At 44.0% G+C, this 26,040-nt stretch overlaps 1 protein-coding gene across 1 annotated transcript in view; it reads left to right on the top strand.

Moving 5' to 3' along the window:
• The window catches only part of tmem63c (transmembrane protein 63C), a 151,688-nt gene that overhangs the window by 10,943 nt on the left and 114,705 nt on the right, over nt 1-26,040 (top strand). The window contains 5 exon segments of the mRNA XM_048599981.1: nt 2,304-2,391; nt 4,043-4,080; nt 5,677-5,819; nt 19,186-19,237; nt 19,523-19,631. Coding sequence (XP_048455938.1) covers nt 2,304-2,391; nt 4,043-4,080; nt 5,677-5,819; nt 19,186-19,237; nt 19,523-19,631 — 430 coding nt within the window.

The following is a 26,040-nucleotide window of genomic DNA, read 5'->3' as shown; positions in this document are numbered from 1 at the left end:
CTTCTGAAGAAGGGTCCAGACCTGAAACGTCAGCTTTCCTGCTCCCCTGATGCTGCCTGGCCTGCTGTGTTCATCCAGTTCTACACCTTGTTATCTCAGACTCCAGCATCGGCAATTCCTACTATCTCCCAGATTCTAAGCAAGGTCTCACACTTAAAATACATTGTCTGACCTAAAATACCACCTCCTCTTTACACTGATAAAACATTTAGATCTCAGGACCGTGATTTGAAAGGAATTCAGGGATTTACATATACATGTTAATCAATTAAAACCTTTTAACCGATTAAAGATTTAACAGCATCTTAGGTGTGTTTAATACGTTCTCATCAGTTGTGTGACCCTTTGAACTTTTACTTATAAGTTCTGTGTTCTGTGTGCTTCTTTTTCACTTCACCTAATGAAGGGACTACGCTCCGAAAGCTTGTGTTTTCAAATAAACCTGCTGGACTATAACCTGGTGTTGTGTGACTTCTGACTTTGCCCACCCCAGTCCAATACCAGCACAACCACATCATGAAATTCACCAAGGCTCCTTAGACAGCTCCTTCTACTTCTTCTCTTCATCACTTCTTTTTGGAAGGACAGGGGCAGCAGACACACGGGAACACCATTGCCTGCAAGTTCTCCTCCAAACCACTCACCATCCTGATTAGGAAATATATCACCTTTCCTTCAGTGTCACAGGGCCAAAATCCCAGATCTGCCTCTCCAACGTGTCTACTCACAGCAATTCAAGAAGTCAGCTCATCACCACCTTCTCAAGGACAACAGGGGTGGGAATTAAATGCTGGCCCAGCTAGTAATAACTACATCCTGTGAATGAATTAAAAAGAAACAAAGATCTCACTCATTTTGTATGCACATTATGCGTATCAAAGTGCCTAATATGGTAGGCAGCCCCCTTACATATTCCATATCAGATTGTGCCACTTCCCCTATCAGTGTAGGCTCTGCTGTGGGTTTCCAGCATTTAGCTGAAACAGGCATTTGCAAACAGGGCCTAATGCCTGTGCTGAAACCCTGTCTCAGGTCCATCTGTGACCTGTTGATCTTGTCTAGATGGGTAACCCGTGGCTACCAGATAGGCAGGTTTACAAATAATTTTGTATGTGGATTATTACATTAAGTTACATGGGACAAATGGAACAGGCCATTTGGGCCAATTAGCTGATTCTGGTGTTTAGGCTCCATTTGAGCCTTTTTCCACATCTCTTCATCTAAATTGACCATTGTAACCTTCTGTTCCCTTTGCTGTCACATACTTATCTGACTCCTTATGAATACATCTATACTACTGACATTAGTCACTCCCTATGAGAACCTATTCTGTATTCTTAAAACTCTCTGGGTGAAGGAGTTTCTTCTGAATTCCCTATCACATTTCTAGATGGCTGTGTTATATTACCGTGGAACAGCACAGCACAGGAACAGGCCCTTTGGCCCACCATGTCCACACTGACCATAATGCAACTCTAAAGTAAAGACATCTAATTTCACACTTCCCAAAAAAAAGGCAAATTTTCTTCCTATATTCACTGAATCAAATCCATTCATCATTTTAAAGATCGTTCTTAGGTCACCTTTTTTTTCACAGGGATGAGACCCAGCCTGTCAATCCTTTCCTAATGTATAATTTCTGGAATTATCCTTGAGGAAGGCCCTTCCATGATTCTAATGGGGTCAGTCAGGTGGAAATCATAGCATATGAGTTGGGGCTGGTAATCTGGTCCAATCAGGGAGCCCTAGCTGATAGATAGAACAAGGAGTGTTAGTGGCTTTGGTCACTGTGAGAGCTGGCTCTGAGGGAGATGGATCTGTTTCAAGGACTCTTCATGTGTAAATAAAGGGTGACTTGGTGACAGTATACCCGTCTCCATGAAGTCATTTCGCTTCTAATGTTTCAGAACTCTACTTCCTTCCCTTGCTACCTCCTTCCACCCACCCACCCCTTCTCATCCTGTCCTGTATTGCTTTCACTCTCCATTTCTCTGCTATGCCCTCCATTTCTCCTTCTGCTATCTCCCTGCCCATACCCACCCTAATGTGGAGATGCCGGTGTTGGACTGGGGTGGACGAGGTCAGAAATCACATGACGGTTATAGTCCACCAGGTTTATTTGAAAACAAATGAACCCGTTGGTCTATAACCTGGTGTTGTGTGATTTCTGACCATACCCACCCTAGCCAGCTCTGTCTCTATCACTGTCTGTTGTGTGCACTTTGTGTCTGCGATGCTCAGTACTCTGGAAATGTCATTGTCAGCAGTTATGTTTAATGCTTTTCTTTCTCTATTTTATGTAGCCTCACCTCTTTGTTTTACGGTGAACAGACTGAAAAGGAGAAATCTCCTTCTGAAACCAGCCCAACTGAGCTAGAGAGTAAAGATGTGGTAAGTACACAATTGAGCTTGCACCAGTTTTGATTGACCCTCGAATTCCAGTCATTGTAATTTTTGGAACATGCTCTTACGTGGAACCTTACTGAATGTCATTTATTGGGGCTTCCAGAAGACAACCTTAATATTCAGACAAAAATAATACCGAGATACTGTGGATACTGGAAATGTGAAAGAAATAGAAAATGTTGGAAATATTTAGCAGGAGTTTCAAGCATGGTCTGTGGAGGGAGAAATAGTTCATGTTTCAACCGCATAATCTTTCGCCAAAACTGAGCAAAGTTAGGAATGTAATGATGGTTTTAAGCAGATTAAATGGGGAAAGAGTTTGTGGAGCAAGGCATAAGAGGATGATAAAGAAATGAAAGATAAATATAGAGGTGAGAGGTATGCATGAAGAAAGTAAACAGGTTCTTGGTTAGCAAGGCAGTGTCAGGTCATCAGAGGTAAGTGGGAATGTGGAGTAATTAGATCAGCCATGATCTTATTAAATGGTACAGCAGGCTCAAGGGGCCAAGTGGCCTACTCCTGCTCCTAGTGCATACGATTGTATGTTTTTCCATATGCTTGTAACCAGGAACAATTGTTTGTCCGCAAGCAAGATCCAAACATGGGAAGAAAAGAAAACAAAGTGAGGACAGAGATTATATTTTAAAACTGTTGAATTCAGCATTGACTCCAGAGGCTATAATGTGCTGCTTTGCAAGATGAGGAGCTGTTCCTCAAGCTTACATTGAGTTTCACTGAAACATGACAGGAGTCTGAGGATTGAGAAGTCAGAGTGAGAGCAAAATGGAGAATTTAAATAGCGAGAGACTGAAAGCTTGTGGGCTATTCTTATAGGTGAAAAGGAGGTGCTTACGAAACTTGGTATCATTGTAATCTGTGAGGAGGACACTGTAGACAAGAACTTTGACACATTGGTGGAATGAGCAGGTAGGTGGCAGATGAAGTCCAAATGGAGATGTGTGAGTGATGCATTTTGGTTGGTGTAACATGGATAGACAATATCAAATAAGGGGTACAGTACAGAAAGGGATGCAGATGCAGAGCGACGTTGGTGTATATATACATAAATCATTGAAGGTGGTGGGACAGTCGGAGAATGCAGGTAATGAAGCATACAATGTTCGAGAGGTGTTAAACTGATTTGGCAGGGGAATGGGATGCAGAATAGATGTAAAATCAGGAACAAGGTTCAATCAAATAGAAAAGGAATACTAGGACAGTCCAGCAGACAGAGAAGTCACAGTATAATAAGGCAGATGGAAGGACCAGAAAGCTAAGTTGTATCTGTTTTAGTACAAAAGCCCCCTGCCAAACTAGTTTAAACCCTCTCAAGTGACACTAGCAAACCTCCCTGCCAGGATATTGGTGCCCCTCACTTTAGGTGAAATCTGTCCTCCTTGTACCGCTCCCAACTGCCCTGGAAAACATCCCTATGATTCACAGATCTGAAACCCCACCCACTCCTAGACCAGCTCTTTAGCCACATATCTTCCTATTCCTAGCTTCATTGGCATGTGGCACAAGGAGTAATCCGAAGATGACCACCCTAAATTGCTTGTTATAATTTTCTGATTTGTGATTTTAATTGCACCTGAATTTCTGATTTTGATTTGTATATTTGGTCTTCTATCTGCAGGGCTTCTGTTCCTGGTTGACCACACTCTATCACATGAGGTAAGTTAAACTCTAGTAATCCCTGTTTTAATTTTGTGAATAGTGAGAGGGATGACCACTATTTATTGCAGCCTAGACCAAGTTGGCTGTTCCAGAGACTGTCCAATAGAAGACAGAGGGTGGTAGTAGATGGAAAGCATTCAGCCTGGAGCTCGGTGACCAGTGGTGTTCCGCAGGGATCTGTTCTGGGATCTCTGCTCTTTGTGATTTTTATAAATGATTTGGATGGGGAAGTGGAAGGGTGGGTTAGTAAGTTTGCCGATGACACGAAGGTTGGAGGAGTTGTGGACAGTGTGGAGGGCTGTTGTAGGTTGCAACGGGACATTGACAGGATGCAGAGCTGGGCAAAGAAGTGGCAGATGGAATTCAACCCTGAAAAGTGTGAAGTGATTCATTTTGGGAGGTCGAATTTGAATGCAGAATACAGGGTTAATGGCAGGATTCTCGGCAGTGTGGAGCAACAGAGGGATCTTGGGGTCTACGTCCATAGATCCCTCAAAGTTGCTACCCAAGTTGAGAGGGTTGTAAAGAAGGCATATGGTGTGTTGGCTTTCATTGGCAGGGAAATTGAGTTTAAGAGCCGCGAGGGTATGCTGCAGCTCTATAAAACTCTGATGAGACCACACTTGGAATATTGTGTTCAGTTCTGGTCACCTCATTATAGGAAAGATGTGGAAGCTTTAGAGAGGGTGCAAAGGAAAATTATCAGGATACTGCCGGACTGGAGGGCAGGTCTTATGAGGAAAGGTTGAGGGAGCTAGGGCTTTTTTCATTGACTATTATGAGGGAACATAATTTTAAGGTGATTGAAGGAGATGTCAGAGTTAGGTTCTTTACACAGAGATGGTGGGCGTGTGGAATGCGCTGCCGGCAGTGGCAGTGGAGTCAGATACTTTAGAGACTTTTAAGTGACTCTTAGATAGGCACATGGAGGATAGTAAAATGTAGGGTATGCAGGGTAGATTGATCTTAGTACGATAATAAGTCGGCACAACATTGTGGGCTGAAGGGCCTGTACTGTGCTGCACTGTTCTATGTTCTAAGTGTCAAGATTGTGTTCCCTAGCCTCGTACCAGTTTATTTGACTTGGAAATTGTAGGGAGCTGGCCATGTACAATGCGGCAACTTCAGCATGGATTATAGGGGCAAATTTTCCCAGTTCAAGAAAGATGAAAACTATTCCAAAAGGAAAGACTGCTTCTGAAGAAGAAGACAAGCTAGTAAAATGGCAAACAAATGAACAGGATGTTTAAGTTCCATTTGAATTAAAAAGGATTGGGAAAGGCAAAAAATGGCAGTCACAGAGTATTATTTATCTTATCCCGTATTATAGCCTCCATCCATTTTCCTGCTATTGATGTCAAGCTGGCAGGTCTGTAGTTTCCTGGGTTATCCTTTGCTCCTTACTTAAACAACTGTATCACATTTTCAATCCTCCAGTCCCCCAGGACAAATCCTGTCTGCAGAGAGATGCCTGGAAAATTTCTGACAATGGGTATATTGTATGATAGGCAATGAAAAATGTGCTGGAGGATGGACTGGAGCTATGGATGGAGCTGTCTGTGCTTGGTACTCACTTGGTGTTTTTGATTTAAGGGACGATGAGATTCAGTACAAGTGTGGACTCGACGCCATTATCTACCTCTCATTTCAGCGACACATCCTGGTCCTCCTCACTGTGGTCTGTGTCCTGTCGATCGCCATTGTCCTTCCTGTCAACTTCTCTGGGGACCTGCTGGGTAAGGAGTTCTGGGACAGGGTGGCATGGGCAAGCGGTTTGGAGCAGGGGCTCAGGCTCCAGGACTTTGGGGGAGGAGACATAACTTGGACAGGGATGAGTGAGGAGATTGTAGGGGTAGATCTGGGAAAGTGTGTTAGGGAAGGGGAGGCAAGGAAGGGCAAAATGAAGATAGTGGGTTAAAAAAGTGTGGAGACATTGTTAAAGATCATGTTAAACTTAAAGAAATGAGTATAAAGGTGCAAAAATGGGCAGCAGATCAGAACAGCAAAGAATGGCTAAAATTAATAAAGAGGAGAAAATTAGAGTACAAGAGGAAGCTAGCTAGAAGTATGAACACAGCTAAAGAGTATATATAGCTATCTAACAAAGGACTAACAAAGTGAGCATTAGTTCTATGAAAAGTGAGTGTGGGGAATGAAGCATGGGAAATAAGGAGATAGTAGATGAATTGAGCAGTTATTTTGTGTAGCTGTATTTGAGGAAGTGGAGGGAGATCGTAACTCAAGAAAGTAACAATCAACAAGGAAGTGGTACCGAGTAAATTGTTTGAAGAGCAAGGTGACAAGTGACTGGGTCCAGATGGACTTCATTGCAGGGTCTTATATTAATTACGGTAATTTTCTTTTAAATATAAATTCAGCTTTGAAATTACACTCCATTTATTTTAAACATAATCAAAAGATCCAAGTGTTTTCTAAAGTATAGCTATAAATGAATCTAAAATTGAGTTTTGAAAAGAGGAAATCGATTGATATTTTCTTTCCTTGCCCCAGCCACCAATAAGCTCTTTTGTCTTTACTGTTTCCAGTGGGATGGGTTTGGGGGTCAGAAAGGCACATGAAATCAAAAAATGAATGAACTGCAGATGCTGGAAATCAGAAACAAAAACAGAAATTGCTGGAACACTCACTGGCTCTGGCAGCGTTTGTGGAGCGAAATCAGAGTTAATGTTTCAGGTCCAGTGACCTTTCTTCTGAACAAGGAATAGGTGACACTTCTTCAGAACATATGAAGCACATGAAATAGTTGTGCATGTTAATAGGAGGGAGGGAAAGAGAAGAACAATGGATCTGATAAAAACAAGTTATTGAAAATCATTCTTAAAAAAAGTGAAAGCGGCTTAGTGGCTCAGTGGTTAGCACTATTCCCTCACAGCACCAGGGACCCAGGTTCGATTCCAGTCTTTGGCAACTGTCAGTGTGGAGTTTGCACATTCTTCCTGTTTCTGCTGGGTAGTCTGGTTTCCTCCCAAGGTCCACAAATTGCAAGTTAGGTGAATTGGCTGTGCTAAATTGTCCATCGTGTTCAGGGGTGTGTAAGTTAGCTATGGGAATAAGTTAGCATTAGCTATGGGAAATGCAGGGATAGGGTAGGGGGATGGCTCTGGGTGGGATAGTCTTCAAAAGGTCCATGTGGGCTCATTGGGCCAAATGACCTGTTTCCCCATTGTGAGGATTCATTGAAATCTAATACAGCAGATGACATACTGTACAATGAAATGTGATCTCTTTATTTATACAAGTAATACAGATATTTATGTAAATTTGGTCAACTAAACATTTTATTGTAAATGTTTATTGTTTCCTGGCAAAGAGTGAGGCTTCAGTTTTTCCTAGTTGAAGTTACATGCCCAGTTTATTTTTATACTAAAAAAAAAGACAACAGTTTAATTCTTTTGCTGTGTTTATTTAAGGAGTGAATTAGCACAGTGGGTGCCAGGTTCATAAAAGCTGTGAGCGACAATTGTTTTTATTTTTCCTTGAATGTCGTTTGCTAACTCTTGCAACAAACTCAAAATAAAAAGAGCTAATTCACCACAAAATAAAATCAGGGGAGGGCAGTTTTAGGGCATTGAACTCGATAATCAGCCAGGGGTCAAATGGCCTATTCCTGCTCCTATTTTTTATGTTTCTATATTTCTGTGTATTAAAAGAAATGGTCAATTGGATAGTTTTAATTTTTCAAGATTCCCTAGCTTCAGGAAAGGTTATATTAGATTGGAAAATAGTGAATGTAACTCTGTTACTCGAAAGGGAGGAGATAGAAATCAGAATCTACAGGCCAGTTGGCTTAACATCTATTGTAGGAAAGATGTTCGATACTATTATTAAAGGTGTTCTAGATATTTTTAATCAATTTTAAACAATTCTTCATGCTAAGACAAATCTCAGAAGCAGGTGAGTCTTGAACCCAAGCTTTCTGGCCCAGAGGTTAGGAACATTACAACTGCCATAACAGCCCTCAGCTATTTTAATCAACTTGTTCAGGCATGCTATGACACACCTCTGGTGCAGGTCGAATTTCAACCTGAATCTACTGACTTCTGGCCCAGAGGTAGGGACACTACCACTGTGCAATAAGACACTTTAGGGTAAAGTTATTATAACAAAGTACTTAGACTAGTTTAAGATAATCAGACAGACTCAACATGGTTTTGTGTATAGAAAACTGAGTTCAACTAATTGGAGTTTTTTGAAGAAATAACCTGTGCCGTGGATAAAGGCAACCAGTGCATGTGCTGTACTTAGATTTTCAGAAAGCAATTGATAAGGAACCACATCAAAGGTTGTCGCAAAAAATAAAAGCTCATGATGTGAAGGGTGAAATATAGGTGTGGATGGAGGATTGGCTGACCAATAGGAAGCAAATGGGTCGTTTTTGGTTGGCAAGAAGGAATAAGTGGTATAACATGGGAATCAGTGCTTGGGCCTAAAGATTTTTTAGAAGTTATATAAATGGCTAAAGGTATGGTTGCTAAATATGCTAATGGCACGAAGAAATATTGGAAAGTAAGTGTGAAGAGGACATGAAAGGGCCACAGAAGGATATATATACATGAACTATTATATTCGGGCATTGGCTAAACCCAAAACACTACACGTGTAGTGTCTCCCACCCATCCTCCTCCTCTAACCAAAAATAAAGACTGTGGAGGGTTGGTAAGGTAAGGTAAGTCCTTCTTTTCTTTATCAACAAATTTAATTAACTCATTACAATAAATTAATAAAGTAAATAACTAAGTAGAAATGGCTGGACAGGTGATGTGTTGTAGCTGTATGATGTGGGAGCTGGCTGATCCCATTGCAAACTGCAGTGACCAAGTGTTGGTTGCTTGAGGAACTTCGGCTCAGAGTTGATGAGCTGGAATCTGAGCTTCAAACACTGTGGCAGGGGGAGCGGGAGAAGTACCTGGACAGTTTGTTTCAGGAGGCAGTCACACCTGGTAGATTAAGTACTTCAAATTCAGTCATTGGCCAGGGACAGCAGGGTGTGACTGTAAGCGAGGCAGGTAGAGGGATCCTGCAGTCAGGAACAGAGGAGCCTGAGCTCTTGACCTTGTCCAACAGGTAAGAGGTACTTGCTCCCTTTGTGGATGAGGAAAAGGGCTGCAGGGAGGATGAGCCAACTGACCACTGCACCGTGGTACGGGAGGCCATTCAAGAGGAGGGAGCAAAAAGACAGGTGGTAGTTGTAGGGGATTCTATAATTAGGGAGATAGATAGTATCCTTTGTAAGCAGGATCGAGAGTCCTGCGTGGTGTGTTGCCTGCCCGGTGCTAGGGTAAGGGATATCTCTGACCGGCTTGAAAGGATATTGGAGCGGGAGGGGGAGGATCCAGTTGTTGTGGTCCACGCCGGAACAAACAACATAGGCAAGACTAGGAAAGAGGACCTGTTAAGGGATTATTAGGAACTAGGAAACAAATTAAAGAACAGGTCCTCAAGGGTTATAATCTCCGGATTACTGCCTGAGCCACGTGCTAATTGGCATAGGGACATGAGAATAAGGGGGGTAAACACGTGGCTAAGAGACTGGTTTGGGAAAGAGGGGTTCCTTTTCATGGGGCACTGGCATCAGTATTGGAACAGGAGGGATCTGTACCGTTGGGACGGTCTCCACCTGAATCGAGCTGGGACCAATGTTCTACCGTAAAGGGTAAATAGGCTGGTCAACGGGACTTTAGACTAGAAAGTTGGGGGGAAGGGAATAGTGAAACTTGCCCCAGTGGGAAACAAAACAGCAGGTTAACATCTGTAGTGGTGGATTCAACTAAGTGGAACAATATGAAAGAAATGACAGGGAAGGAGAATTCAGGAGAGGTTATTAAAGTCTCCAGCACAGACACAAATAGGACAGAGTGTTTGGAAAAGGCTAGCAATCAAACACTGGAGAAACGAATGAAAATGAGAAAGGGGGGTTAATACAGGACTGAAGGTGTTAAATCTGAATGTACGCAGTATAAGGAATAAGGTAAATGAGCTTGCGGTGCGAATCGAAACTGGCAGGTATGACATGGCAGGCATCACGGAGACGTGGTTGCCAGGGCATCAGGATTGGGAACTGAATATCCAAGGATAATCATCCTATCGAAAAGACAGGCAGTTGGGCCGAGGGGGTGGTGTTGCCTTTTTAGTAAGAAATGGAATTAAATCAATAGGAAGAAACAAAGTAGGGTCAGATGGTGTAGAATCTGTGTGGGTAGAATGGAGGAACTGCAGAGGCTAAAAAACCATAGTTGCGGTTGTGTACGGGCCTCCAAACAGTAGTCAGGAGCTGGGGCACAAGATACACCAGGAGATAGAAAAGGTGTGTAAGAAAGGCAAAGGATCTTGGGGGATTTCAATGTGCAGGTGGACTGGGAAAATCATGTTGGTAGTGGATTGCAAGAAAAGGAGTTTGTGGAATGTCTACGAGATGGCTTTTTGGAGCAGCTCATGGTGGAGCCCACAAGGGAACAGGCTATACTGGATTTAGTGTTATGCAATGAGGCAGACTTGATAAGGGAGCTTAAGGTAAAGGAACCCTTAGGAGGCAGTGATCATAATATGATTGAATTTACTCTGCAATAGAGGGAGAAGATAGAATCAGAGGTAACGATATTACAGCTGAATAAAGGCGACTATAGCGGTATGAGGGAGGAGCTGAGCAGAATTGACTGGAAGAGGAGCCTAGCAGGAAAGACAGTGGAACAGTAATGGCAGGAGTTTCTGGGAGTAATTCAGGAGATGCAGCAAAAATTCATCCCTAGGAAAAAGAAGCATGGTACAGAGAGGATGAGGCAACCATGGCTGACGAAGGAAGTCAGGGATAGAATAAAAGCAAAAGAGAAAGCATATAATGTGGCGAAGGGCAGTGGGAAACCAGAGGATTGGGAAGCTTACAAAGACCAACAGAGGGCAACAAAAAAAGAAATAAGGAGAGAGAAGATTAAATATGAGGGTAAGCTAGCCAGCAATATAAATGAAGACTTTAGATATATAAAGGGCAAAAGAGAAGCAAAAGTGGACATTGGACCATTGGAAAATGACGGTGGAGAGATAGTGGGGAACAAGTAAATGGCTGAGGAACTGATAATTACTTCACGTCAGTCTTCACAGAGGAAGACACGAGTAAAATCCCAAAAATTCAAGAGAGTCAGGGGGCAGAGCTGAGTATGGTGGCCAGCACCAAGGAAAAGGTGCTCGTAAAACTGATTGGCCTGAAGGTGGACATATCACCTGGACCAGATGGACTACACCCCAGAGTTCTAAAGGAGATAGCTAAAGTGATAGTGGAAGCGTTAGTGGTGATCTTTCAGGAATCGCTAGAGTCAGGGAGGGTCCCAGAGGACTGGAAAGTTACTAACATGACACCCTGTTTAAAAAGGGAGTAAGCCAAAAGATGGAAAATTATAGGCTCATTAGCCTAACATCGGTCGTGGGTAAGTTGTAGGCCATTGTAAAGGCCCATTGTAACCTATGATGATTGTATAAGGTAGGGGTGGAGATTAGATAGACCTTAGGTTAAGGGTAAAAGTTCGGCACAACATCGTGGGCCGAAGAGCCTGTACTGTGCTGTACTGTTCTATGTTCTATGTTCTATTTCTGAATATTTGGAAATGTATAGTAAAGTAGGGCAAAGTCAGCATGGTTTCATTAAGGGGAGCTCATGCCTGACAAATCTGCTAGAATTCTTTGAGGAAGTAATGAGCAGGGTAGACTAAGGAGAGCCAATGGATGTTATCTAGAACATAGAACATAGAACATAGAACAGTACAGCACAGTACAGGCCCTTCGGCCCACGATGTTGTTCCGAACTTTTACCCGAAACCTAAGGTCTATCTAACCTCTACCGCTACCTTATACGATCATCCATATGCCTATCTAATAGCCGCTTAAATGCCCCTAATGAGGCCGACTCCACTACCCTCTCCGGCAATGCATTCCACGTCCCTACCACTCTCTGAGTAAAGAACCTACCTCTGACGTCTCCCCGATATCTACCTCCTTTCACTTTAAAACTATGTCCCCTTGTAATAGCTACCTCCACCCTAGAGAAATGTCTCTGGCTGTCCACTCTATCTATACCTCTGATCATTTTGTTAACCTCTATCAAGTCACCTCTCATCCTTCGTCATTCTAAAGAGGAAAGCCCTAGCTCTCTCAACCTTAAACCCAATCTACCTGTACTTCAAGGAGGCCTTTGATAAGGTGCCACACAGGAGGCTGCTGAGTAAGATAAGGGCCCACGGTGTTAGAGGCAAGGTGCTAACATGGATAGAAGATTGGCTATCTGGCAGAAAGCAGAGAGTGGGGATAAAGGGCTCTTTCTCAGGATGGCAGCCTGAGTGGCAACACAAGTGGTGTTCCACAGGGGTCAGTGTTAGGACCACAACTTTTCACTTTGTACATTAATGATCTCGATGAAGGAACTGTGGGCATTCTGGCTAAGTTTGCAGATGATACAAAGATAGATAGAGGGACAGGTAGTATTGAGGAGGTGGGGAGGCTGCAGAAGGATTTGGACAGGTTAGGAGAGTGAGCAACGAAGTGGCAGATGGAGTACAACGTGGGAAAGTGTGAGGTCATGCACTTTGGTAAGAAGAATAAAAGCATGGGCTATTTTCTAAATGGGGAGAAAATTCAGAAGTCTGAAGTGCAAAGAGACGTGGAAGTTCTAGTCCAGGATTTTCTCAAGGTAAACTTGCGGTTTGAGTCAGTAGTCAGGAAGGTAAATGCAATGTTGGCATTTATTTTGAGAGGACTTGAATATAAAAGCAGGGATGTACTACTGAGGCTTTATAAGGCTCTGATCAGGCTACATTTGGAGTATTGTGTGCAGTTTTGAGCCCCATATCTCAGGAAGGATGTACTGGCCCTTGAGCGGATTCAGAGGAGGTTTACGAGAATGGTCCCAATAATGGAAAGCTTAACATATGAGGAAACGTTTGAGGACGCTGAGACTATACTCATTGGAGTTTAGAAGGATGAGGGGGGATCTAATTGAAATGTACAGAATACTGAATGGCCTGGACAAAATGGATGTTGGGAAGATGCTTCCATTGGTAGGAGAGTCTAGGACCCGAGGGCACAGCCTTAGAGTAAAGGGAAGACCTTTTAGAATGGAGATAAGGAGAAACTTCTTCAGCCAGAGAGTGGTGAATCTATGGAATTCACTGCCACAGAAGGCTGTGGAGGCCAAGTCATTGAGTCAATTTAAGACAGAGATAGATAGGTTCTTGATTATCAAGGGGATCAAGGGTTACGGGGAGAAAGCAGGAGAATGGGGTTGAGGAGCTTATCAGCCATGATTGAATGGCGGAGCAGACTTGATGGGCCAAATGGACTAATTTCTGCTCCTATGTCATATGGTCTTATGAAGTCAGTGGTCAAAGATCTGACAAATGAAGTTTAACATGGAAAAATATATAATGATTTATTTTGGCACTGACTTTGTGACTAAGCGTTTCTAAATGCTCTGTTTTTTCATCCTTTATAATAAACACTATTCATTTCCTAGTGATAGATGTTAAGGTAACTGGCTCATAGTTACCTGTTTTTTGTCTTCTTACCTTTATAATGAAAGATGTTACATTTTTAGTTTTAAAATCCTGTGAGACTATTCCAGAAGACTACCACCAGTGCAGCATCTATCTTTGCATCTGCTTTTAATATCTTAGGATGAATCCCATCAGGTCCAAGGGACATATCGGCCTTTAACCCCAATAGTTTCCCTCGTGGTTTTTCTTGAGTGATATTTATTGTGTTTATTCCCCCTTCCACCGCTTTAGCCCTTTGATTAATTTGCATTTTTGGAATGCTTTCAGTCTACCTTGCAGACTAATGCAAAGTATTTATTAAACTCTTCTACCATTTCCTGGCTCCCCAGTATTGTTTCCCCAGTGTTAATCTGTAAATTCTGTATGTTCAATGTTGCTTCTGTCTGCTTTTCATATATTTAAAGAAGCTCTTACTATCAGTTTTTATGTTATGAGCTAGTTTGACTCAGGGTTTATATTTTTCCTTTATTTTTGGCTATCTTTTGTTGGCTTTTAAAACTTTCCCAATCCTCTGATTCACCACAAATCTTTGCCACATTATATGTTTTTCTGTCATGCTGTCCTTAACTTTCTTGGTTAACCGTGGTTGTTTTATTCTCTTCCTAGAATCCTTCTTCCCACCTGCCATTGTTTTTCAACTATCTTTTCTGCTAAACTTCCCTTTTCCCTGTTCACTCCAGCCAACTCAACCCTCTTCCTGTGTAATTTTTGTTATTTATATTTAACACAGTTGTTTCCAACTCCAGGTTTGTCACTGTTAAACTGAATTCTAAATTCTACCATGTTCTGGTCTCTATTCCTGAGAGGATCTTTTATTCTGAAATCATTTATTAAATCTGTCTCATTATATACATTACCATTTCCAAACTAACCTGATCCCTAGTTGGACCCTGACATGTTATAAAACTGGTATGCAAGTATGGCAGGTAATAAGGAAGGCATTTTTGGCACTTTTTGCTTAAGGAATGGCAAGTGTTGCTGCAACTGTACAAGACATTATTGAGACTGCACCTGGAGTATTGTGTACAGTTTTGGTCCCTTACTTGAGGAGAGATGTATTTGTGTTTGAGGCAATTGAGAGGAAGTTTGCTAGATTGATTCCAGAAATGAGGGGTTTGTTTTATGAAGAGAGATTGATCAATTTAAGCCGTTATTCCCTGGAGTGTTGTCGAATGAGAGGAAATCAAATTGAACATAAGAATATAAGAACCAGAAGCAGGAGTAGGCCCTCTGGCCCTTCGAGCCCGCTCTGCCATTCAATAAAATCATGGGCGATCTCTTCATGGCCTCATTTCCACTTAACCACACTCTCACCATAACCTTAATTCCTTTACTGTTCAAAAAATTATCGATCTTAGCTTTAAAAACATTCAATGAGAAAGCCCCACCTACTTCACTGGGTGGGGAATTCCCAGGATTCATAACCTTTTGGGTAAAGTATATAAGATATTAAAAGGGATTGCCAAAGTAGATGTAGAAAGGATATTTCCTCATGTGGGACAATCTAGAATGAGACATCATAGTTTTAGGATAAGGGTAGCAGATTTAAAATAGAGATAAGGAGAAACTACTTCTCTCAAAGGGTCACAAATCTGCGGAATTCACTACCCCAGAGTGGAGTGCATGTTGGGACATTGAGTAAATTTAAGGAGGATGTAGATTTTTAATTAGTATTGGGTTGAAGGGTTATGGAGAGCGGGCAGGAAAGTGGAAAGTGGAATCTACTGGAATTCTTCATGGATTTTCAGAAGGCTTTTGACAAAGTCAAAATAAGAGATTACCAGGTAAAATTAAAGCACATGCAATTGGAGGTAATGTATTGAGATGAACAGAAAACTGGTTGGCCGACACTTAACAAAGAGTAGGAATAAAGTTTGGTAAATCTTCACCTCACTCCCTTTACAACAAGAACGCCCTTTCTCAGATAAAGATAAAGACCATTTTCTAAATGTCAGGCAGTTACTAGTGGGTACCAAAGGGATCAGTGCTAGGACTCCAGCTATTCATAATGTATACTAATGATTTAAATGAGAGAAATAAATGTAGTAGCTCCAAGTTTGCAGATGACCACAAAACTGTGTTGGTGGGTAAACTGTGAGGAAGATGAAGAGAAGTGTCACTGTGATTTGGACAAGCTGAGTATGTGGGCAAATGCATGGCAATTGCAGTTTAATGTGGACAGATGTGAGGTCATTCACTTTGGTAGCAAGGCAGTTTATTACCTGAATGACTACAAATTGAGAGAGGGAAATGTGTAATCATACCCAAGTGTCCTTGTATACCAGTCATTGAAAGTAAGCGTGTTGGTGCAGCAAATGATGAAGACGGTAAATGAAATGTTGGTCTTTATAACAAGAGGATTTAAGTACAAGAGCAGGGTCTTGATGAAACCACACCTGGAATATTGTGTACAGCTTTGGTCTCTTTATCTGAGGAAGGATGTTCTTGCTTTGGAGGGAGTGCAGTGAAGGTTTACTGAACTGATTCCTGGAATGGCAGGACTGATGTATGAGGAGAGGTTGAAACGCCTTGAACTATATTCACTGGAATTCAGATGAATGAGGGGGGATCTCATAGAAACTCATAAAATATGAACAGGACTAGACTGGAAGAATTCTCCTGATGGCTGGTGACTCCAGAACCAGGTGCCGATGTCTATGAATATTGAGTAAACCAATCTTCGGACTGCGATTTGGAGAAATTTCTTTACACACAAAGTGGTGAGCCTAGGGAATATGGTACCACAGAGTGCATTTGAGCCAAAAACATTGTATGATTTGAAGAAGGACTTGGGTGTAGCACTTGGAGCTAAAGGGATCAAAGGATATGGGGGAAAAGGGGGAACAGACTAATGTGTTAGATGATCAGCCATGATCATACTGAATGGTGAGGAAGGGTCACCGGACGCGAAACGTTAACTCTGACTTTTCTTCACAGATGCTGCCAGACCTGCTGATCTTTTCTAGCAACTTCTGTTTGTGTTTCTGATTCACAGCATCCACAGTTCATTTAGTTTTTATACTGAATGGTGGAGTGGGCTGAAAGGCTGAATGCCTCTATTTTCTATGTTTTATGTCCAGCAAGACCCTGCCTGCAAATGTTCCCTGTCTGCTTTCTTTGGGGCAAATATGAAGAACCATGCAGGGCAGCTCTGGACTGACAGTTTTCACTTGGGTGCACAATGGGCTTTTAAAGAAAGCATGGGCAGAAGGATACTCACTGAGTAGTGAGTTGTTCACAGAATGTATTTGGTAAGATGGGGGCTGAAATCGAACATGAGGGATGCCATTGAGACAGGGTAAGTAATTAATTAGATACAGTAAGTGAACTCAGTAGGCCTTATGGTGACTAACCCCCTAAAAAGTCCAACTCAATTCGACCATAGTCAAGAAAGGTAATATTCAACCTATAGACTCGGTCATCCCAATATATCATTGGAGGAAGTTTCTATTCATTTAGTCCTGGATGTCAGACAAACCATCTCATTTAGAGAAATGGAGGGATTGAGAAAGGTGCTGGTGAGGTAGACCTGGGTGTTGTCAGCAGACATGTGAAATAGATAATGTGGCCTGATTTTACATTCCTGAGACAGGAGTGCAGAGTTGATATAATTAACAGGTCTGTAAACTCGACTTGGAGGAAAATACTCCGACAGTTGGAATTTTGTTCTGTTGGAGTTGCATAACTGGATTTGGACCTTCTAACCCCAGGAAAGATTTGGTGGCAACCAAAAGAGCTGCTAGGTGAGGAGGCAGGCTGTGAACTACCATTAAAAGAACTAAAACAAAAGCCATTCCTCCAGCCCTCACCCTTCGCATCCCCTCAGTTCCTCCTATGCACTATCCATTCCCTCACCATGCCCTCCATGACCCCTCGCACTGTCCACACCAACCTATGGCCAGCACTGATCCCTCCCTTGGCCTCATACCTCATCAAACAATGAATTGCTGATGCTGGAGATCTGAAACAAATTTAGAAGCTGCTGGAGAAACTCAGAACAATTCTGATGAAGAATCACCAGAATTGAAATGTTAACTCTGCTTTCTTCCCACAGATGCTGCCAGACCTACTGAGTTTCTCCAGCAATTCTGTTTTGGTTATCCACCAACTAACCAATGCCCCTTTGCCCACCCTATGCCAATTTATAGCCCCTAAGCTAAGTTGGTGCAAACTCTGGCCTTCCTCTGCATACCATCAACCATCCTTGCTTTACACCATCAATGCCAGCTCACACAGTATCCACCCATGTACTGACATCAGGGCCTGTGCTAATGTGAAATAAAGTTCTAAGTATTTGTTCCTGATTACACTCATGAAAAAAATTGTTCACTCCCTTTTCATTCATTCAGGTGCTTAAGCCGTTATAAAAATGAGCATTTGTATTCATCTGAGATAACAAGGTGTAGAGCTGGATGAACACAGCAGGCCAAGCAGCATCATAAGAGCAGGAAGGCTGACGTTTCAGGCCTAGACCCTTCATCAGAAATGGGGGATGGGAAGGGGGTTACAATTTGTATTCATTTGCCCACTTGAAAGACTTTATAAGTATTAAGAGGTGTCAATTAAAATATGAACTGACAGCCACTGTTCTATGAGCACTGACTTTTATATTACATTGCAGGTTGTTATTTTCAAAATGTTAGAGGGCAGGTGAATTAAGCTTACGCATGTTCCTCTTATGCATGTTCATATTTGCTTTTAACAATCCCAAAGGGCATGTTACTTTTCCCAAAGGTATTCCTGGGCTATATAAATGGTGACCTGACTCTAATTAATATCTCTGGCAGCTTTAGACCTTCATCTGAAAAATGTGCAGCCCACAGGCCACAGTTTGATATCCAGTAATGAAAATTGGATCTTCCTGAAGACGGCACCACTTTAGCATGTGCATCTGCCACCGCAGACCATGGATATAAAAACTTGGTAACAGGCTTAGAGGCAGGGCTTTAAGAATCAGGTCTCCAGTACCATTTGGCTAAGGTGGTGACCCTGTCCTGGATAATGAAATGTCAGACCTATGTTTTGCTTGATATCTCCAAACGGAAGCATGTGAGTGAGAAATAAGAGGGGGCCAAGGATTAATCCTTTGGGAGACCAGTGCTAATGGTGTAACAGCAGGAAGAAAAATGTGTAAACTGTGTATATGGTTGTATAGATGAAAGCGGGATCAGACAAGTACAATCCCAGCCAGTTACATGATAGAGAAATATTGGGGCAGTCTGGTGTCGTTTAGTGGGAATAGAGTCAAAGGAACGAGAGGTGGACAAGCTTTAGTTCAGGTAGAGGATGAGGACAGATAGGAGAATCCAGAGCTAAGGCAGGGGAATCTTTAGACAAAGGTGCAGTGAGTTAGGGGAGGGGAGTAGCACAGGCTGGGGAAGGGTAGTTGGGCAAGGGGAGTCTGGACTTGGGTTAGAAGTGCTGAGTGATGCTGTTGTCACCAGTAGTTACTGATATTCAGCGTTGTCTGTACATAGAGATGATTCAACACTGTATTTAAGACCAATGTGGAGCCATCACTGACTAATGACTCTTTGCCTTTCAGGTAACAGCCCGCAACATTTTGGCCGCACCACCATTGCAAATGTCCCTGCAGAGTGAGTGAACACTGGCTGGTGGTGGGCCACAGATCTGACCACCATCTGATTTGTCCACCCCTTCCTCCCCTCCTCTACCCAGTGCCCGTTAATCTGTTCCAATCTTGTTACCATCCTCTCTGCTCTTCCTCCTCCCTGCCCACTGGACCCTGCACCCCAAATACCATGTCCACACCTGAACCCCATCCTCTGCCCAGTCCTTCAGGCCACTCTTCTGTATACCAATCCTCCTCAGAGCCACATTCTGATTCCTTCTCTCATGTTGTGATTACACTTGTTTTCCAGTGATCGACTGCTGTGGTTACACAGTATCTTTGCACTTCTTTACTTCATAGTAACTGTGATCTGCATGGGTCATCATTCTCTGCAGCTGGATTACAAAGACAACGAAAAGGTGAGTTTAAAGCAGGTAATAGATTGGTCCGTTGGAATGAGGGAGACTAGAGAGTGAAGAATTAGCAACAGTGCCTGAAATTACAGTTTGAAAACTTCCAGGAGCCCAGCAATGCTCAATTGGAAATTTGAGCAATGTGCCCAACCCTGACGGAGTTTCTGGAACTGAACCCCAGTATTCCTCTCCTTACAAAAATTCATCCATCCTTCCCTTACCCTGTTGTGATCAATTCGACAATTCTCTTTGATGTAAAATGTTACTTAAATTACCCATTTTCTTTTGATACCTATTTATCTTTCTTAAATACACTCAATAACTTCTGCGATAATGAGCTCCACAGACCTGCCACCCTGTGACTGAAGAAATTCCTCCTGATCTCAATTCTAATGGGTCATTCCCTCACTGTGCTCTTGAGTCTTAGTTTCTCCCACTAGTGAAAACTTCTCCATGTTGACTGTGTCCAGGCCTCTCAGTATTCTGTAAGTTTCTTACTTCACCCTTACTTCAGTGGTAGGCACATTATTGGAAAGGGCTCTGAGAGATAGGATTTATGATCACTTGGATGGGCACAGTTTGATTTGTGATAGTCAGCATGGATTTGTGAGGGGTAGATCATGCCTCACAAACCTCATTGGATTCTTTGAAGAGGTGACCAAAAAAGTGGATGAAGGTAGAGCAGTGGATGTGGTATACATGGATTTAAGTAAGGCATTTGCTAAGGTTCCCCTTGATAGGCTCATGCAGAAATTAAGGAGGCATGGGATAGGGGAAATGTGGCAGATTGTATTCAGAATTGGCTGACCCTTAGAAGACAAAGGGTGGTAGTGGAAGGAAAATATTCAACATGGTGCTCAGTTACGAGTGGTGTACCACAAGGATCTGTTCTGGGTCCTCTTCTATTTGTGATTTTTGTAACTGATTTGGATGAAGGAGTGGAAGGGTGGATTAGCAAGTTCGTGGACGATACGAAGGTGGGTCGAGTTGTGGATAGTGCGGAGGGCTGTTCTAGGTTACAAAGGGACATTGATAGGATGCAGAGCTGGGCTGAGAAGTGGCAGATGGAGTTTAACCCTGAAAAGTGTGAGGTGATTCATTTTGGAAGGACAAATTTGTTGGCAAAATACATGATTAACGGAAAGATTCTTGGCAGTGTGGAGGAGCAGAGGGATCTTGGGGTTCATGTCCACAGTTCCCTGAAAGCTGCCACTGAAGTGGATAGAGTTGTTAAGAAGGCGTATGGTGTGTTAGCTTTCATTAATAGAGGGATTGAGTTCAAGAGCCATGAAGTTATGCTCCAGCTGTATGAAATCCTGGTTTGGCCACATCTGGAGTATTGTGTCCATTTCTGGTCGCCTCATTACAGGAAAGATGTGGAAGTGTTGGAAAAGGTGCAGAGGAGATTTACCAGGATGTTGCCTGGAATGGAGGGAAGGTCTTACGGGAAAGGTTGAGAGAGCTAGGGCTTTTCTCTTTAAAACGACAAAGGATGAGACGTGACTTGATAGAGGTGTACAGAATGATCAGAGATATAGATTGAGTGTATAGCCAGAGACTTTTTCCCAGGGTGGAGGTAGCTTTTACGAGGGGGCATAGTTTTAAAGTGAGTGGAGTTAGAGTTAGGGGAGACGTCAGAGGTAGGTTCTTTACTCAGAGAGTGTTAGGGGCGTGGAATGCATTGCCAGAGAGGGTAGTGGAGTCGGCTTCATTCGGGGCATTTAAGAGGCTATTAGATAGGCATATGGATGATAGTATAAGGTAGGGGTGGAGGTTAGATAGACCTTAGGTTTCGGGTAAAAGTTCAGCACAACATCGTGGGCCGAAGGGCCTGCACTGTACTGTACTCTTCTATGTTCTGTATTCTATGTTCAGTGAGACACCAGGTCATCCTTCTAAACTCCATCAAGGTCAAACCCAGAGTCATCCACCTTTCCTTATATTACAAACCCTTCATCCCCAGGATCATTCTTGTGAACCTTCTCTGGATCCTTCCAATGCCAACATATTCTTCCTCAGATGTGGGGCCCAAAACTGCTCACAATATTCCAAATGCAATCTGACCAGTGCCTTATAAAGCCTCAGCAGTACATCTCTGCTCTTGTATTCTAGCTGTCTCAAAATGGGTGCTAACACTGCATTTGCTTTCCTAACTGCCAACTGAACCTGCATATTAACCTTTAGACAATCCTGAACTAAGACTCCTCAGTCCCTCTGCACTTCAGATTTCTGAAGCCTTTCCCCATTTAGAAAGTAGTCTACATCCCTATTCTTCTTACCAAAGTATATAACCTCAGTGTATTCACACATTGTATTCAATCTGCCACTTCCTTGCCCACTCTCCCAGCCTCTCCGCATCCTCAACACTACCTGCCCCTCCATCTATCTTTGTGTCATCTGCAAGTTTAGCAACAATGCCCTCAAGTTCCTTTGTCCAGACATTAATGTAAACCTGAATATTTGTTTTCCCAACACTGACCTTCACTGAATGCCACTAGTCACCAGTTGCCACCCAGAAAAAACTGCTGTATCCCCACTCTTGGCCTTCAGCCTGTAGGCAATCTTTTATCCATGCCAGCACCTTGCCCCTAACATAGTGGGCTGTTACCTTATTTAACAGCATCCTGTGCATCACCTAGTCAGAGGCCTTCTGGAAATCAAATTTTGTCAGGCATGACCTCCCCATGATGAAACTATGCTGATTTAGGCCTATTTTACCATGTACTTTCAAACACTCAGCAAACTCATCCATAATAATGAACTCTAAAATCTTATCAACAACCCAGGTCAGCCCAACTGGCCTTTAATTTCCAATCTTCTCCCTCCCTTCTTAAAAAGGCATCTCATCCCCGCCTCCTTGACCTGACACAACCTGTCCATCTTCTGTCCCACCTACCCGGCCCTCCCACCTCAGTGACCAATCCCCACCACTCCCTACCTGCACTCACCTATCACCATCTCACTTATCTTCTCCAGCCCCACCCCTCCTCTATTTATTTCTGAGCTCTCTTCCCCTTCCCCATTTCTGAAGAAGGGTCCCGACCCGAAACGTCAACTTTCCTGCTCCTCTGCTGCTGCTTGGCATGCTGTTCCTCCAGCCCCACACTGTGTTATCTCAGACCCCAGCATTGGCAGTTCTTACCATCTCTGTTACATTTGTTACTCCTCTGGGACCATCCCCGCCTCCAGTGATTTCTGAAAGTTCACCACCAATGCCTCCACAGCCATCTCAGCTAAGTCCTTCAGAACCTTGGCTGAAGTCCATCTGGTCGAGGTAATGGATCCACCTTCAGACCTCTCAGAACAAAGAACAAAGAAAATTACAGCACAGGAACAGGCCCTTCGGCCCTCCAAGCCTGCGCTGATCCCGATCCTCTTTCTAAACTTGTCGCCTATTTTCTAAGGATCTGTATCCCTCTGCTCCCTGCCCATTCATGTATCTGTCTAGTGCCCGCCTCTACCACCTCTGCTGGCAAAGCGTTCCAGGCACCCACCACCCTCTGCGTAAAGAACTCTCCACGCATATCTCCCTTAAACTTTTCCCCTCTCACCTTGAAATCGTGACACCTCGTAATTGAGTCCCCCACTCTGGGGAAAAAGCTTCTTGCTATCCACCCTGTCTATACCTCTCATGATTTTTTAGACCTCAATCAGGTCCCCCCTCAACCTACGTCTTTCTAATGTAAATAATCCTAATCTACTCAACCTCTCTTCATAGCTAGCGCCCTCCATACCAGACAACATCCTGGTGAACCTCCTCTGCACCCTCTCCAAAGCATCCACATCCATTTGGTAATGTGGCGACCAGAACCGTACACAGTATTTCAAATGTGGTCGAACCAAAGTCCTATACAACTGTAACATGACCTGCCAAATCTTGTACTCAATACCCCGTCCGACGAATGAAAGCATGCTGTATGCCTTCTTGACCACTCTATCGACCTGCGTTGCCACCTTCAGGGTACAATGGACCTGAATACCCAGATCTCTCTGTGCATCAATTTTCCCAGGGCTTTTCCATTTACCGTATAGTTCGCTCTTGAATTGGATCTTCCAAAATGCATCACCTCGCATTTGCCTGGATTGAACTCCATCTGCCATTTCTCCGCCCAACTCTCCGATCTATCTATATTCTGCTGCATTCACCGACAGTCCCCTTCACTATCTGCTACTCCACCAATCTTAGTGTCATCTGCAAACTTGCTAATCAGACCATCTATACCTTCCTCCAGATCATTTATGTATATCACAAACAACAGTGGTCCCAACACAGATCCCTGTGGAACACCACTGGTCACAGTTCTCCATTTTGAGAATCTCCCTTCCACTACAACTCTCTGTCTCCTGTTGCCCAGCCAGTTCTCCATCCATCTAGCTAGTACACCCTGGACCCCATGCGACTTCACGTTCTCCATCAGCCTACCATGGGGAACCTTATCAAACGCCTTACTGAAGTCCATGTATGTGACATCGACAGTCCTTCCCTCATCTATCAACTTTGTCACTTCCTCAAAGAATTCTATCAAGTTGGTAAGACATGACCTTCCCTGCACAAAACCATGCTGCCTATCACTAATAAGCCCATTTTCTTCCAAATGTAAATACATCCTATGACAACAAGGTGTAGAGCTGGATGAACACAGCAGGCCAAGCAGCATCAGAGGAGCAGGAAAGCTGACGTTTCGGGTCGAGACCTTCTTCAGAAATGGGGAGGGGAAGGGGATTCTGAAATAAATAGGGAGAGAGGGGGAGGCGGATAGAAGATGGATAAAGGAGAAGATAGATGGAGAGGAGACAGACTGGTCAAAGAGGCAGGGATGGAGCCAGTAAGGTGAGTGTAGGTGGGGAGTTAGGCGAGGATAGGTCAGCCCAGGGAGGATGGACAGGTCAAGAGGGCGGGATGAGGCTGGTAGATAGGAGATGGGAGTGGGGCTTGAGGTGGGAGGAGGGGATAAGTGGGAGGAAGGACAGGTTAGGGAGGCGGGGACAAGCTGGGCTGGTTTTGGGATGCGGCCGGGGGAGGGGAGATTTTGAAGCTTGTGAAGTCCACATTGATACCATTGGGCTGCAGGGTTCCCAAGCGAAATATGAGTTGCTGTTCCTGCAACTTTCGGGTGGCATCATTGTGGCACTGCAGGAGGCCCAGGATGGACATGTCTGAGGTGTGGGAGGGGGAGTTGAAATGGTTCGCGACTGGGAGGTGCAGTTGTTTGTTGCGAACCGAGCGTAGGTGTTCCACAAAACGGTCCCCAGGCCTCCGCTTGGTTTCCCCGATGTAGAGGAGGTCACATCGGGAACAGCGGATACAGTATACCCCGTTAGCAGATGTGCGGGTGATCATCTGTTTGATGTGGAAAGTCTTCTTGGGGCCTGGGATGGGGGTGAGGGGGGAGGTGTAGGGGCAGGTGTAGCACTTCCTGCGGTTGCAGGGAAAAGTGCTGGGGGTGGTGGGGCTGTTGGGGAGTGTGGAGCGGATGAGGGAGTCACGGAGAGGGTGGTCCCTCCGGAAAGCAGATAAGGGTGGAGAGGGAAAAATGTCTTTGGTGGTGGGGTCAGATTGCAGATGGCGCAAGTGTCGGAGGATGATGCTTTGGATTCAGAGGTTGGTGGGGTGGTACGTGAGGACGAGGGGGATCCTTTTTTGGTTGATATTTCGGGGAGGGGGTGTGAGGGATGAGTTTCGGGAAATGCGGGAGACATGGTTGAGGGCGTTTTCGACCACTGTGGGGGAGAAGTTGCGGTCCTTTAAAAACGAGGACATCTGTGATGTACGGGAGTGGAATGCCTCATCCCGGGAGCAGATGCGGCGGAGGCAAAGGAATTGGGAATAGGCAATGGCGTTCTTGCAGGAAGGTGGGTGGGAGGAGGTGTATTCTAGGTAGCTATGGGAGTCGGTGGGCTTGAAATGGATATCGGTTTCCAGGTGGTTGCCAGAGATGGAAACAGAGAGTTCCAGGAAGGAGAGAGAGGTATCAGAGATGGTCCAGGTGATCTTAAGGTTGGGGTGGAAGGTGTTGGTGAAGTGGATGAACTGTTTGAGCTCCTAGTGGGAGCACAAGGCGGCGCCGATACGGTCATCAATGTAACGGAGGAAGAGGTGGGGTTTAGGGCCAGTGTAGCTACGGAAGAGGGATTGTTCCATGTAACCTACAAAGAGGCAGGCATAGCTTGGGCCCATGCGGGTGTCCATGGCCACCCCCTTTGTCTGTAGGAAGTGGGAGGAATTGAAAGAGAAGTTGATGAGGGTGAGGACGAGTTCGGCTAAGCGGATGAGGGTGTCAGTGGAGGGGGACTGGTCGGGCCTGCGGGACAGGAAGAAGCGGAGGGCCTTTAGGCCATCTGCATGGGGAATGCAGGTGTATAGGGACTGGACGTCCATGGTAAAGATGAGGTGTTGGGGACCAGGGAATTGGAA

This window comes from Rhincodon typus, chromosome 8, assembly GCF_021869965.1.
Source record: "Rhincodon typus isolate 14 chromosome 8, sRhiTyp1.1, whole genome shotgun sequence".
Lineage (NCBI taxonomy): Eukaryota > Metazoa > Chordata > Chondrichthyes > Orectolobiformes > Rhincodontidae > Rhincodon > Rhincodon typus.
The sequence above is the reverse complement of the archived record's forward strand: the minus strand, read 5'-3'. Positions and strand labels throughout refer to the sequence as shown.